Source organism: Poecilia formosa, unplaced genomic scaffold, assembly GCF_000485575.1.
Source record: "Poecilia formosa unplaced genomic scaffold, Poecilia_formosa-5.1.2 Scaffold34, whole genome shotgun sequence".
Taxonomy (NCBI): Eukaryota; Metazoa; Chordata; class Actinopteri; order Cyprinodontiformes; family Poeciliidae; genus Poecilia; species Poecilia formosa.
The window spans coordinates 1,768,103-1,781,052 of record NW_006799973.1 but is presented as its reverse complement, the minus strand read 5'-3'; the positions used below and the strand labels follow the sequence as shown (position 1 = coordinate 1,781,052).

The 12,950-nt window shown below is 37.1% G+C and overlaps 1 protein-coding gene across 1 annotated transcript; it reads right to left on the bottom strand.

Moving 5' to 3' along the window:
- Positions 1–297: 297 nt before the first annotated feature.
- Positions 298–12,882, bottom strand: LOC103136747 (tumor necrosis factor receptor superfamily member 5). Its single transcript, XM_016670465.1, has 8 exons — positions 11,360–12,882; positions 11,120–11,239; positions 9,472–9,615; positions 9,276–9,369; positions 8,531–8,607; positions 5,817–5,924; positions 1,989–2,111; positions 298–1,012 (listed from the first exon to the last, which is right to left on the bottom strand). Exons 1-8 carry the CDS (start codon positions 11,415–11,417, stop codon positions 828–830), a joined length of 909 nt encoding a protein of 302 aa, XP_016525951.1. The 5' UTR covers positions 11,418–12,882; the 3' UTR covers positions 298–827.
- Between the last annotated feature and the right edge of the window lie 68 nt (positions 12,883–12,950).

Below are 12,950 nucleotides of genomic sequence, written 5' to 3'. Positions count from 1 at the left end.
GCTGCTTCTAGCTGTTTAACAGAACCATCTGGCTAAAATGTCTGAAAATATGAAGAACATGTTGTTAAATCTGTCAGTGAGTCCAAGTTTTCACCATGAACTCTTTAGGATTCATAATCAGGAATAGGAAGAGGTTTTCATTAATTTGAAAAATTAACTTCCTTGAGTTTTGTAACCAAGATTAATCTAATTTATTCCTGTAAAAAAATGCATCAGAATTAACATACAAGATGCAGCCCCTGTACTGCTTACTATTAATCATACTATTTAGATGAGCTGTGATTAATCCCATTTTCACTGTTTCACAGCCTCTTTGGGTCTTGGCTGAATTTTGAACAAAATCATATTATTACAATAACAAATCATACGAAAAGTAAAACAAACTTCATTTAGTGCCTCATGCATGTCCACACTTCTGATTCTCATTTCATCAAGTGCTGATATGTAATTACAGTTCAGTCTGTTTGGGATTGTATGAAGGAGAATGTTTGAAAAACAATAAAGTCCATGGAAATATCTAGATAGTCTATTCCAGACTGTTTTTTTTTTTGTTTTTTTTACTGTAATTATCAGTTTTTTTCCTGTTATGTGGAGCTTAATCCCTCTTCGAAGCAGAATCTGCTGTTTTCACTTGGGAGAATTTTTCTTTGCACAAACTGAAGTTCCCACCAAAGTCCTGCAGGTGGCAGCAAACTATCAGCCATACTAAACTCTACTGAGAGTAAAATCTTCTCAAGGTTTACAAACAGTACTTGAAATATCACTGAGCCAGCTGTGGCTCCGTCATTGTCCCACTCTTGTATTTTATTTTATTTTATTTTATTTTTTTATGTTCCACACCACTCGTCCTCCTGGGGCTCCGAGTACGACCTGCAGAAGGCGCTGCTGAGGGGGTATATTGAGCTGCCGTTGGTTTGCTCGGGTTCAATGAAAGAGACGGAGGGCTTCAGCGGAGTTATGGAAGTGCTGATGTCCAAGCTGTCCGATATGCTGCGAATGATCGAACCGTCATCTGAGGAAAACGACAGAATCAATCATGAGAATGGACATCGTTCAAGCTAGCTTGCCATGAATGCTAAGGCTAATTAGCATAGCCACCGCTGACGCAGGACAAACGGTTCCCCTGTAACGGTAAGTTGTTTAACTGCCGTTAGCACATTAGCGATTATCTGTCTCATACTATCACAATAAGGTGACAGGCTTATAATACCCTGAGGAAAACCCTGTTACTTATTCTTAACTGTATTTATTTTTAACCTCTAATTGTAGACAGATACATTACATACAAATTTCATGAACAGATTAACAAATAAATACAGATAATATTTTGTTGTTTGGTGGTTTTATATTTGAAATGTAAAACCACCAACTTTTGTTTGAGTTGCTTTTATGTGTCGGTTCAGGTTAAAACAAACTCAAAGAGACAGAAATCTTATTCTTTGAGGGGGTTTTTTAGTGTAACTTTTCTTTTAATGTTTGGGCTCTTCAATTTTTTATTTTTTATCTCTCTAATTTGCCGACAGTAGAAAACCTGATGAAGAGGTTATGACCTTTTGGAAAGGGAGCTTGTTTGTGAACAAAGAGGAAACATTAAAAAAGTGGGTCAGTGTTTCACTAAAAAGAAGTTGATGACTGAAGTGAAACGCTAAACTAAGGGAATATAAGAATTATATTCTTATAGTAACATAGACAGATTGATAAATCACAAGATGTATTCCAGTGAGGCTCAGTTTTCAAGTTAGAAGAACCATTTGAAAAGTTTCTATTAAACACATTTCTATTGGTCTGATCTAATATCCTAATTTTAAATGTGTTTTTATTAGCTGTGATTGGAAAATCATCATAATTAACAGAAATTAAGGCTTGAAAACATCAATCTAACTGATAGTGTTTCATTTTGTGAATTGATTAAATAAATGAAGTTTTTAATAATGGTGTAATTTACTGAATGGCTCTGTGTTGGTGTATATATCTATTTTTATTTTTACCTGAGTTAAAAGGGGATGGTTTGCAGTCTGTGCAGCTCTCTTGGCAGTGAGACAGCAGCTCTGGTGGAGCGAGGACCGGTTCGGCAACGACCGTCATCATGGTAACAGGAACACTGTGTTTGACTGCAACGACATTTACAAAGAACAGACAATTCAGCCTCGAACATGCCGATAACAATCTGATCAGATAGTTCACATTAACTGCGGTGCATCTGGTTTTCTAAATAAAACAAGGAAAAGGTTTGCTGAATGGACCTTAGGTGGCGCTATAACTCCAGCACTGAGGCGTGCAGCATCATTAGTCATTTAGCTCTGTGTTAAACCTGCCTATGCAGATTAAACAACAAAGTAGAACAAGCGAGAAACAAACGTGACAAAAATCGATGCCGTCAGATTGTTCTGAAATTGAGCCACCTTTCAATCCAAACGATGTACTTCTTTGGAAAAAAAATACAGTCTCAGCTTGAATGCTGTGATATTTTGAAGAAAATTATTGTTTTAACAGAATCCACATTTTAGAGCAATACACATGAAGTCAAAATCCCTCTCTGCATGCAGCTCATTTTGATTGAGAGCTAAACAAAGACATTAAAATATGGTTTTATGGTTGTGGGTCTTCTGTGACTTTTTACCGAGACAGAGTCAGACACACGGGTGTGTTTTCTTTTCATCTCTTTGGTGAAACTGGTTCTGAACGCTTACGGGAACTGCACCCCAGACTTTCAGTTACGAGGCTTACGAGGGGTTTGCATCCGGTGGCGAACCCCCTGAAGTTACGGGTAACGTGTCTCCTCAATAAGGAAACATTTTCACAGTTTTTTTTTTTGTTTGTTTGTTTGTTTACTTGCAGCGGAGGCTTTTCTTTACAATGCAAATTACTTTATCTGTGAGACGTGCTTGCTGTTCCAGAAGATTTGTTCTCTAATTTAAAAAAAAAAAAAGTCTCGAGGAAGGTAATCGGATGATTAGGTCGATCTTTCCCCTCTATATATGTTCGTCCCCACACAGTCAGCTCTGAGCTTCATGAGCGATTGCTTAACTCGAATCATTCACTTTGGAAATAGTGTGCGTCTATATAACTAATTCATGGTTTTCTCCACAGACATGAACCTACACAAACCTGAGACTTCGTCTTTTTTTTTATTTCCTTTTGTCACATTGACGCACGTGCCCTGAAACTTCCCCCTTAATAAGGGGTTAGACTGCGTCACCTTCATATAAAAAAAAAGTACCTGTCCGAGGTAATTACTTTATAGAACATGCTCAAAGGTAACGCAGCTTCCGGTGACTCAAAGTTAAACCGATACTACAAGTTTAGACGCTGTTTTCACCACCGGTTTTCTTTTAAACACACGCTTGTATTGCAGAGGTTTTCCTTTTTCAGGAAGGTTTCTGTAACCTTTGAGTCAAAACAGCAGTCTCGCACACTCAGCGAGTACATATTGATTACATATTGTAATCAATATGTAATCAATGATTACATATTGATTACACCAATATGTAATCATGTATCTATAGCAACACAGAAACAAGCATGGCTTTAAGACTTTAGGTCTCGGCTACGTGGCTAAAATCAGGTTCTCTTAACCTCTCGCTGTCTGGTTTCAGTGAGAGGAAACAACTCAGAGATAAATTAAGTTGACAATCTAAACACGCTGATCGCAGTGTGATTCATTCACTGGATCTACTGCAAAGATGATGCCGACCGTGTTTATCGACATTCCAAGTAAAAATGTCAAAAACTCAACAATGTTCTGTAAACTCTGCCAGTCTTGGCCAGGATTGTCTTGCAGATGAGAATTTTAGTCTTGATTGACTCTGTAATTGTAGCTACGACAGGTGTTTGGTTTCTCTTTGTTGTTCGTTTCATTACTGTTCGAGTTTATTCCTTTGTGTTAGTTTATTTATTCTTGTGTTCTGCTCTTTGCACACATTGGAGTTTGGATCGGTATTGACCTTTTCGTTTGTTTTTAAGTTTTATAGTTAAGCTTCTCTGTGTTAATTGTTCATCTTTCCTTAAATATGCCTAATGTCATTCTCCATGTCATTCCTGGAGTTTTCATTGTTCTTAAAAGGTCTGCTCTTCTTCTCTGCCTGACTATTATTTGAGTCCCTTTATACAAGGGATAAAGAGCCTCGAGTTGTGAAATAATTAGTTTAACAAAATCCCTGACCCTGAAATGAGTGACATCCATTAAAAAGTCCTAAAAAATTTAACTAAAACATTTTTTGTGTACATTTAGGATAAAAGTCACTTTCTCTTTCCCTTCTTTATAAATAGGGCATGACGTGGAGGTCCATTGCTATTAGTCGCTCTTCAAGATTGAAAAGACAGGAGAACATGCCATTTAATTAAAGCAGATGATTAGGTTTCATAAATCAGGGGAAACGGCTAAACTCCATTTCTACTGTCAAAGCAACAACTTCAGTTTTTATGCACATCTTTACTTTTGGGGAAAACCATCAACAATGGAGCTTTTTACATCAATTTGACCATCTATTTAAAAATGTATCTAAACGTTTGTTTTGGTGTGTGTGGTTAGCTTGAGTGGCATAATTGTGGCGCGTGAACTAAATGGTGACATCAAGGAAGTTATTTTAAAAATGTTGCAATAAAGAATTGCAGGAAACTCAAATGTTTCCAGCAAATGTAGGTTGTGTAATGACACATCATGATACTTTCCTGCTAAATTAATGCTTAGTGTCTCAGATTTTACAAGATGAAATAAAAATACTAAGCCATGATCTTGAAGAGAGAAAGTATAATTTTTACGTTGTGGTTTGTGTCGAGAGAAAATTCTTTTGTAATAAAACTTCAAATTAGACAAGATTGATTAACAAATACTCCGTATTATCGATGGGTTGGTATTACATTTACTTTGGGCTATAATTGTAAGACTGAGCAGCATTTGACACTTTTTTAACCATTGCCCAAAAAATAAGATTAAAAGTTTTTTTTTAAGGAACACAACTATGTAAATTTGCATCTTGACAAATTTTTCGTTAATAAACAGAAATTCTCCGAAACTCCTCAAGTAAAACTGAAACTGATATGACACTGTAATGAGGAGGAAATTTTGTTTTTCTGCAATTTCTCCTAAAGAAGCCTTTGAAGATATCTACCGACAGACAGGTTGAATCATGTGGAAAGCACAGACATGCAGAGATACAAAAAAACAAGAAGTGTGCATCAGTGAACCTCATCAGCAGCTGTCCTTACTGTATCTGATAAGAGCAGCGAGATCCACTTTGGTTGAAGCCACAGAGGATGAGACAAAAGCCTCCTATTCCAGTATGGCCACAGAGTATGACCACAGAGATTAAATGGAAAGTAAAAAAATGACATTACTGCCAGCCAAAAAATAATAGGTAACACCATTATGCCAGATACGTAGGCCTGCCATCTCAGTATGAGTTGGCTGCCTGTGAAGTGTGCGTCACATCATACCAAAGAACTGTGTCAAGCTAAAACTGTACAGGATGTGGTTTCCCCATTGAGCTCGTCATCTTCGTTAAGCCTTTTTTTTACCTAACACATCTGAGTTCAGCCGCTTTAACTGCTGGATCTGCTGCTTCTGTGCAACATCTAGCAGAACATAACTCGGAGATAAAACATTAAAGTTCTGTTGATGTAAGAAAATGTGTGATCAAAATGTAATTTCCCGTAACCATAGCTCTATGACCTTCAACTGTGCAACTTCAAAGCAAACGAGTCTAACTGTAGGTTCTGCGATCGAGCAGCTCGCCTCTTTAGATTTATTTTTAACCAGTGTGTAAAGAGACAAACGACAATAAATCCCACCCACACAGGTGTCGTTTCGTACTCACCTGGTCTATAGGATCTGCGCTTTGCTCTCCAGAAGATGATCGCCGCCACAACCAAAATAGTCAAAACAAGTCCAGCCCACAGGCATGCAGGCAGGATCCAGCAACACTCTGATTCACAGAGAGGGCACACAACATGCGTGTTAGCGTCGTTAAGGTTACGTAACAGTTTACGTCAGAGTAGTGGCATAACTTCAGGGAAAGATGGAAAGATGGAGTGTGGGAGAGCTGGTCTCCAGTCATCATTATTTGACATTTTCTTGAATTAATCACCAGCAACAGACAAACAAACAAAGGATGTGGAATGCTTTCTCATGTCTCAAAGTACAAATACTGGGAAAAACAAAAATCTTCAAAGCTCCCCGCAACTTATCTCACTGAATGCAAAGACGAATAAAGAAATTAGTCTTTTTCTTTGCATCATCTCCCTCTGAAACATGTTGAAAAATCCAACTTTTAATTTGAGTACATGTTTTTTATGTACTTTCCAAGATGACCAAAGTCAGTGAACCTGTATTTTCTGTTTCTCCAGCTTATAATTATGACTAGAAGCAGCTGTACCCCGTATTCAAAGATTGGTCTGTGGATTATGACTCAAAATTATTCTGAACTAAACTCAATTAGCTAATTCACTGATTAGACCAAAAGACTGTTACCTCTGTGGTAGTGCTATGACGATTTACGTATTAAGTTATGTTTCGTTGGTTTTAGTGGCTGTGGTTCGGTACCCCCTGCGAAATTGTTTTTTTTTTTTATTATTATTTTATTTACCAGTCTTAAGATTAGAGAAGTCAAGTAACAAAGATGAGAAAAAAATCATAATTATGTTATAAAATAAAAAACAAATCAACAATGAAGTTGACATGCAAAAGCCTTACTTTGCATAAATGAGCTTGAAACTTTACACTTCGTATTAAGATTTAATAACAAATAAATTATTTTTTTTAGCCTGTAAACGTCCTGTGGATGCACATTTTTATGCAAACCTTATCAAACTTGTTTGAGAAGAGCACAAGTTTTCATTCCACTGTTTCTTCAATTGTATTATTTCACTTTATTTTCAATATTTTTACTTTAATCGCAAAACAGAATTTCGACTATTTTCTCAATGGAAGAGAAAAATGTCCACCATTCTTTTTTCCCTCCATGTGACCCTAATACCACGTCAAAGTCATTCTACAAAATGGGAAAGGCAGGAGAACATAGGATTTGATTAAGACAGATGCGCCTTGATCTCTTTAAGTGAGGAAATGTCAGAGAAAATTGCAAGAAACTGCAAGAAACTTGTCAATATCTACAGTCAACGCAACAATCAAAATGCTTTAAACATGAGAAACGGCAACAAAGACGATATATCTGCAGAACTAATTATTCTAATATATACAAGTTTCAGTGTTTTAATTGCCTAAAAACATTGGATATTTGTAATTGCCTTCATGTATAAAATTTTATCTGTTTATGGGAAATACAGATATATTATCAGAGCATTTTGTTACAGCTTACAAAGATAAATACACTTAAAAGTTTAGAAAATAAAAAAGCCCCCTGGGCATGGGGTTTCCACATGTGTTAGAGTCTAAAAACAAAAGAAGAGACGTGTGACAGACATCTAGTTGAGTTTCAATTTCAATCACATTAATTAAATGTGGGCACAGTGAGAACACAGATAGGAAGAAGTGACAGAAAATAGTTTTTCTCTATTTTTAAGGAGTAATTTGATCTCTTCTAATGCAACATAAATATGATTTAAGATGAATAAATAAACCAAAAACTGGAGTATAGACAATTTTTTTATAAGCCTGCTGCTTTAATGTTAAATTGAACATAGTTTCAGATTTTTGCAAAACTTTTGTCCAAAAACCTGAGCTACTACTGTTGTTACAATTTAATTTGTTAAACTACAGAAAAGTAATTGTTGGGATGCACAAATACGTAAATTTGGGCCGATGTTGATATCTGATATTAATACAGCTGTTATGTCAGGATTTACCAATATTTTATTTTATCAAATTATTTTATTCGATCACTCGATTAATCGTCAGAATAATCAATAGATTACTTGATTATTAAAATAGTCAATTACAACAGCTGTGGTCAGCTCTGTACGGTCACAGTGAGCTACGCCAGCCATTTGTTGCGACTTGGATGGTAGTAAATTTATTTTCCGGTCTGTCCATAAAGCTACGTTTAAGCTACAGCTGCCCACTGTGGTCAGTCTATATCTGCATGACTCTCCGCTCCACCTGTATGCATCTGAACCAGGCAGCAGCTACAGGAGGAGAAAGGCTGTCGTACTCCATGGCATCGCGCTAAACATTTCAAGTTTAAGTTGTGCCTCCCCATAAACACGTTCATATTTAACACAACTCCAATCACAGCCTTCAGTAAGCTTTCAGACATTTCAAACTCTGCCCTTCACCCACACACGATATGTTTTAAATTCTTTTACAATAAAGAATATTATTTGTGCATTCATTCTTGCTCCATAAATGTGATTTCACCCTTCAAAATCAAAGGGCTTTGTCTCTTGTGAGAGACAAGCAAACTGCAACCGCTGCATAAAATGGTTTCCCCTCTATGCCACTTCCACTTCCTCTCTTAATTCAAGCTCAACTGGATCCCTGACAGTCACATCCGCTAAGCCCTACGACATCATATTTCAAACATGTTAGTCAAAAATATGCACAAAATGTCTCAATCTAAAGGGGTGGACCTACGAGATTCACAGTCTTGACAGATGGCATCCGTTGTTTTGGTTCCTGGAGTTTTCAGCTGTAGTCTGAAGGCCTCACACCTGAAAGAAATAATAAAGGAATAAATTATTGATTTATTCTCAAAGTGAATTATAGCTTCAGCCAACTAATGAAATATTTCCTACATTGCATACTTTAACATTTTAGGATGTAGTAGAGCTCAGAACAGCATTGATTATGTACAAAGCCTGTAATAAACTCCTTCCAAGGTGTATACAAAAGTGGTTCAAAATTAAGGAAACAAACTATGAATTAACAGAGAAGGATTTATTTTAAAATCCTTATCCTTTATTTTAAAAACTAAAGATGAGGACGAATATAAAAAAACAATTGTACTTCAGTTAAAGGGTTTCAGAAATAATTGTGAAGAGTTAAAAAAGTGTTTTTCTCTCTCTAAGCAAATAAAATGTATAAAAGCCACTTGATAAACAGATACAAAAAGGTTTGATTAGGTTTTTTTTTTAATTAAATACTTAGCTGAAATTCAAAACACACTGGGATGACTCTGCTGCTTTGATTTGGTTGCTACTTTCTGAAAATCTACACCTTTTGTGTTCTACACTTTGTGTTCTTTCTATTAACAGACATTTAAATATTGTTTTTCTGCTTTGAGTGTGTAACCTGGAGATTTACTTGCGCTGTGCAGTGTTTACCAGTAAACATTCAGCTTTGTTGACATGATGAGAAACTAAAAGGGACTCAGACTTGCCTGAAATGCGGTTGACAAGGTGAGAAGGAATCTGTGACGTTGCTGAAGGTTCCTTCTTCACACGGTGCGCAGACTGTGTCATTTGTAGAAGTAGCTGCGAAAAGAAGTCGAAGGCAGAGCCGTCTAGTTTTTTAGTTATTACACACAGGGATGAGAATCTCTGAAAGAGAGCAGGCTGATCTGCTTTGAAACTTACGTTTATTTTTGACTCCTTCACCCAAAGGGCACTTAGTCCAGGGCTCGCAGTGATCAGCTTTTTCACGGTAGAAGAAACCTGGGTTACACTCACAAACGGTGTCCGTCTTATCTGTGCAGATGCTCTTTGTTCGACTGTTTTTAACTGTAAGGTTGAAAAAGAGAGATTTTCTCCTGTTAATTTGTGATTTCAAGGTGTTTAAAGCCAGTCTGAATATATGTGTGTGTGTGTGTGTGTGTGTGTGTGTCTTTGTGTTTGTGTGGGTGTTTAGGTTACAGTTGAAACTGTCTGCACTAAAATTTATCACCAGACAGCTTCCTCCCTTTATTTTCACACTGTAGATACTTTCAAGTTCGCTTAAGGAGAAAATGGTCCACTGTTGCTAAGTGAGTTAGCAGTGGTGTAAAAAAAAAAAAAAAAAACTGCTGGCAACCTTACCGATTTCTTGTTTGTCCTATATTTGGTCACATTTAAGTGTTTCAGATCATGTAACAAACTAACCTGGGTAAATAAAAAAACATTTTTCCAAAAATAAATGTATGTACCAAGGAAAGAAGTTATCCAAAACCATGGTTTATAAATATAAAATTTAGCCCAATTACTGCCAGACCCATACAATCAAGAAATCACCTATAAACAGGACCTGTCTGACAACATGAAGTAGGCTAAAAGATCTCAAAAAGCAAAACATCATACTCTGATTTGAAGAAGAAAATGATTAAGAACAGAAGAGAAGGAAAGACATTCACATTAATGAGTCTGGAAACAGTTACAAAGCCATTTGGGACTCCAGAGAACCACAGTGAGCGACTTTATCCACAAATGGAGAAAACATGGAACAGTGGTGAAGCTTCCCAGCCTACAGAAATCCCTCCATGACAGCATCAATGTTAAACATCCAGGATGCTAAACAACAGAGGCCCAAAACATCTACAACTTAACATGTCTCAAGAACTTCAGGTATTGATCAGGCATTGAAAATAAATAAACTCTGAAGGAGACAATAAGTTCATGACCTTAACACACTTGGTTTAGGTCAGGAGTCTGCAACCTGCGGTTCCTGAGACACATGCGACTCGTTGGCTTTTTTACTGTGGCTCCTAAAATCTAACTAAGACATGTTTTTGATCATAATACCAATAAGAAAAAGTGGTATTATGATCAAACCTTTTTTTATGTGGCTGCAGACAAATTTCATTTTGTAGTGTTGATGGCAAAAGTGGCTCTTTGAATTGAAAAGGTTGCTGACCCCTGAACTCGGATGATGACACAAAGCTAACTAGAAAGTTCACCTCTGTGAGCCCACTGCAAAAAAATAAGTGAAAGTTTTGGCATGGCCTAGTCAAAGTCTTTGTGACCTTAAACAAGTGATTCAATCCATCAAATGTAGCTGAATAGAACAATGCTGCGAGGAAGTTGAGTCAAAATTTCTCCATGACCATTTTATTAACTCTTTTTTTTATCTAATAATAACATTCGTTTGATATGAAACATTGAAAAAAAGGGCAAACAGAAGAAATCGGTAAGGAGCCAGTAACTTTTTCTCCCAGCACAGTAATAAGGCGGAGCTGGTTGTAGTTTATAAGGGTTATAAACAAAAGAGCTAAATGATTCACATATGTACCGTTTCTGAATGTTTGTGACTTACCACAGGAACGACAGGAAAAGCATGTCTTCCGGTAGTTTGGGGTCTCTGTGAAAGTCCCGTTAGAACACGGTTTACACTTTGTGCCTTCTCTGTCGTTACAATCTTTCTCTACGAACATTCCTGTTTAAAGTGGAAAGAAGCAGAGATGTAACAACTGAAACAAGCTTTGTTTTTTTGATTTTTTAAGATTTCTACAAAGTGGTTTGTGAACAAAGAATAAACTATGAGACGTTCACTGACCTGCAGGACATTCATCACATTTCCCGCTCTGCTTCCCCTTGTCTTCACTGGTTGCCATCAGTAGCACATAAGATCACAGTCTTCCTCTTGTGTGTAGAAGTTCAAGCTTTGGGTTTCCAGCCACTGTCTCTGGTGAAACTCTGCGTCTCTCTGACTTGTTCCTCGCTCACGCTCCTCTCTCTGTCATGTAAGTTCTGGCTTTGGCAGCAGATTTCTTTTCCCTCCCTGCTTTTTCTGATCCTACACAATGGAAAGCCCCGTTGACCCTCATCTGCCGTTTTCCCCTCCGTCTCTACGTCTTTCTGTGTCGGTCCTCGTTTCCTTCCGGTCCTGGTTCTCTCTCTCTCTCTCTGGCGGTGTGAACGCTGTGTGTGTTTCCGCAGCTATAAACCCAAAGGTACGCCTAGCGCTGTGTGATACAATGAGACATTTCCTCTCTCTGTATACACTCATTTCTTTTTGCTTTGTCTCTATTGCTATCGACAAACCTTTGTCAAAGCAGAGCTGGAGCGCCGCAGAGATAAAGCTTCAAGGCCAGGTGGTTTTCCTGTCACCCTATTTCCCCCTGATCTTTGCCTTGTTACAGTAAATATGCAGGCTGTTGAAAAATTGATTTGCTTTTCTGTCATACTGAGCTATTTCAGATCCTCAAACAAATCCTAATATCAAATGAAAAGTAGTTTTCAAGTGACAAATTGAATTTACTGATGGAGTAATTAACCTGAAACATAACATTGTGCCACCATTGGCAGCGACAGCTGTCATTAAGTCTTTAAGACTTAAGACTGGAAATGACTCTTTTACATCGCTGTGGAGGAACTTCAGCCACAGCTCCTTTGTAGATTTTTTCTCATTCAGCCACATTTAGGGTGCTAAAGTTCTGAACTTTGACTAGGCCACTCCAAAATATAAATTTTGCCTTTCGGAGGTAAACCTGCTAGTGTGATTTGGATTGTTGTCCTTTTGCACAATCCAACCCAATCTGCTCAAAGTCACAATGGTTCCTCCTTGGTTTCTTCCCTCAAATGGCCTTGAGGATCATCAGCTGTTTTCCTGTCAGATGATCCTTTTGTGTTGTTTTTTGTCAGCTGTAGTTTTACCTTTGTCCCATCATAGTATTGAATCAAACACACAAACACTTTGAAACAATTCAACCATGTCTTCCTCTTTTGTAAAAACAATGGCTATAAATTTACAAGATATAGGAAAACTTTTTATTCTGATTAATAACCCCATAAAACAGCAATTAATCACGATTAGTCACTGTGAATTTTAAGTTCAGTTTTTCAGGTTTTTATGTTAAAAGAAGTGATGTTGTTTTAAATGTTAATTTAGAAATGTGAACTAGCTGGTTGTGCTTTGGCAGAAGAATAATTCACCGTTGCAGTACGTAAAACCAGTACCTTGGTTTTACTGAGCCGTCAAGTGCTTTGTTTTTTTTAAATTAAATTTGCTGCTGAGCACTCTAATCTTTCTAATCTTTACATCACGTTTGCCACTCTGCATTGTTGACAGCAGTACAAGACTGCATACGCGTGTACATATATACAGTATATATATATACACACACACGTGTGTGTTTTTTGTCAGA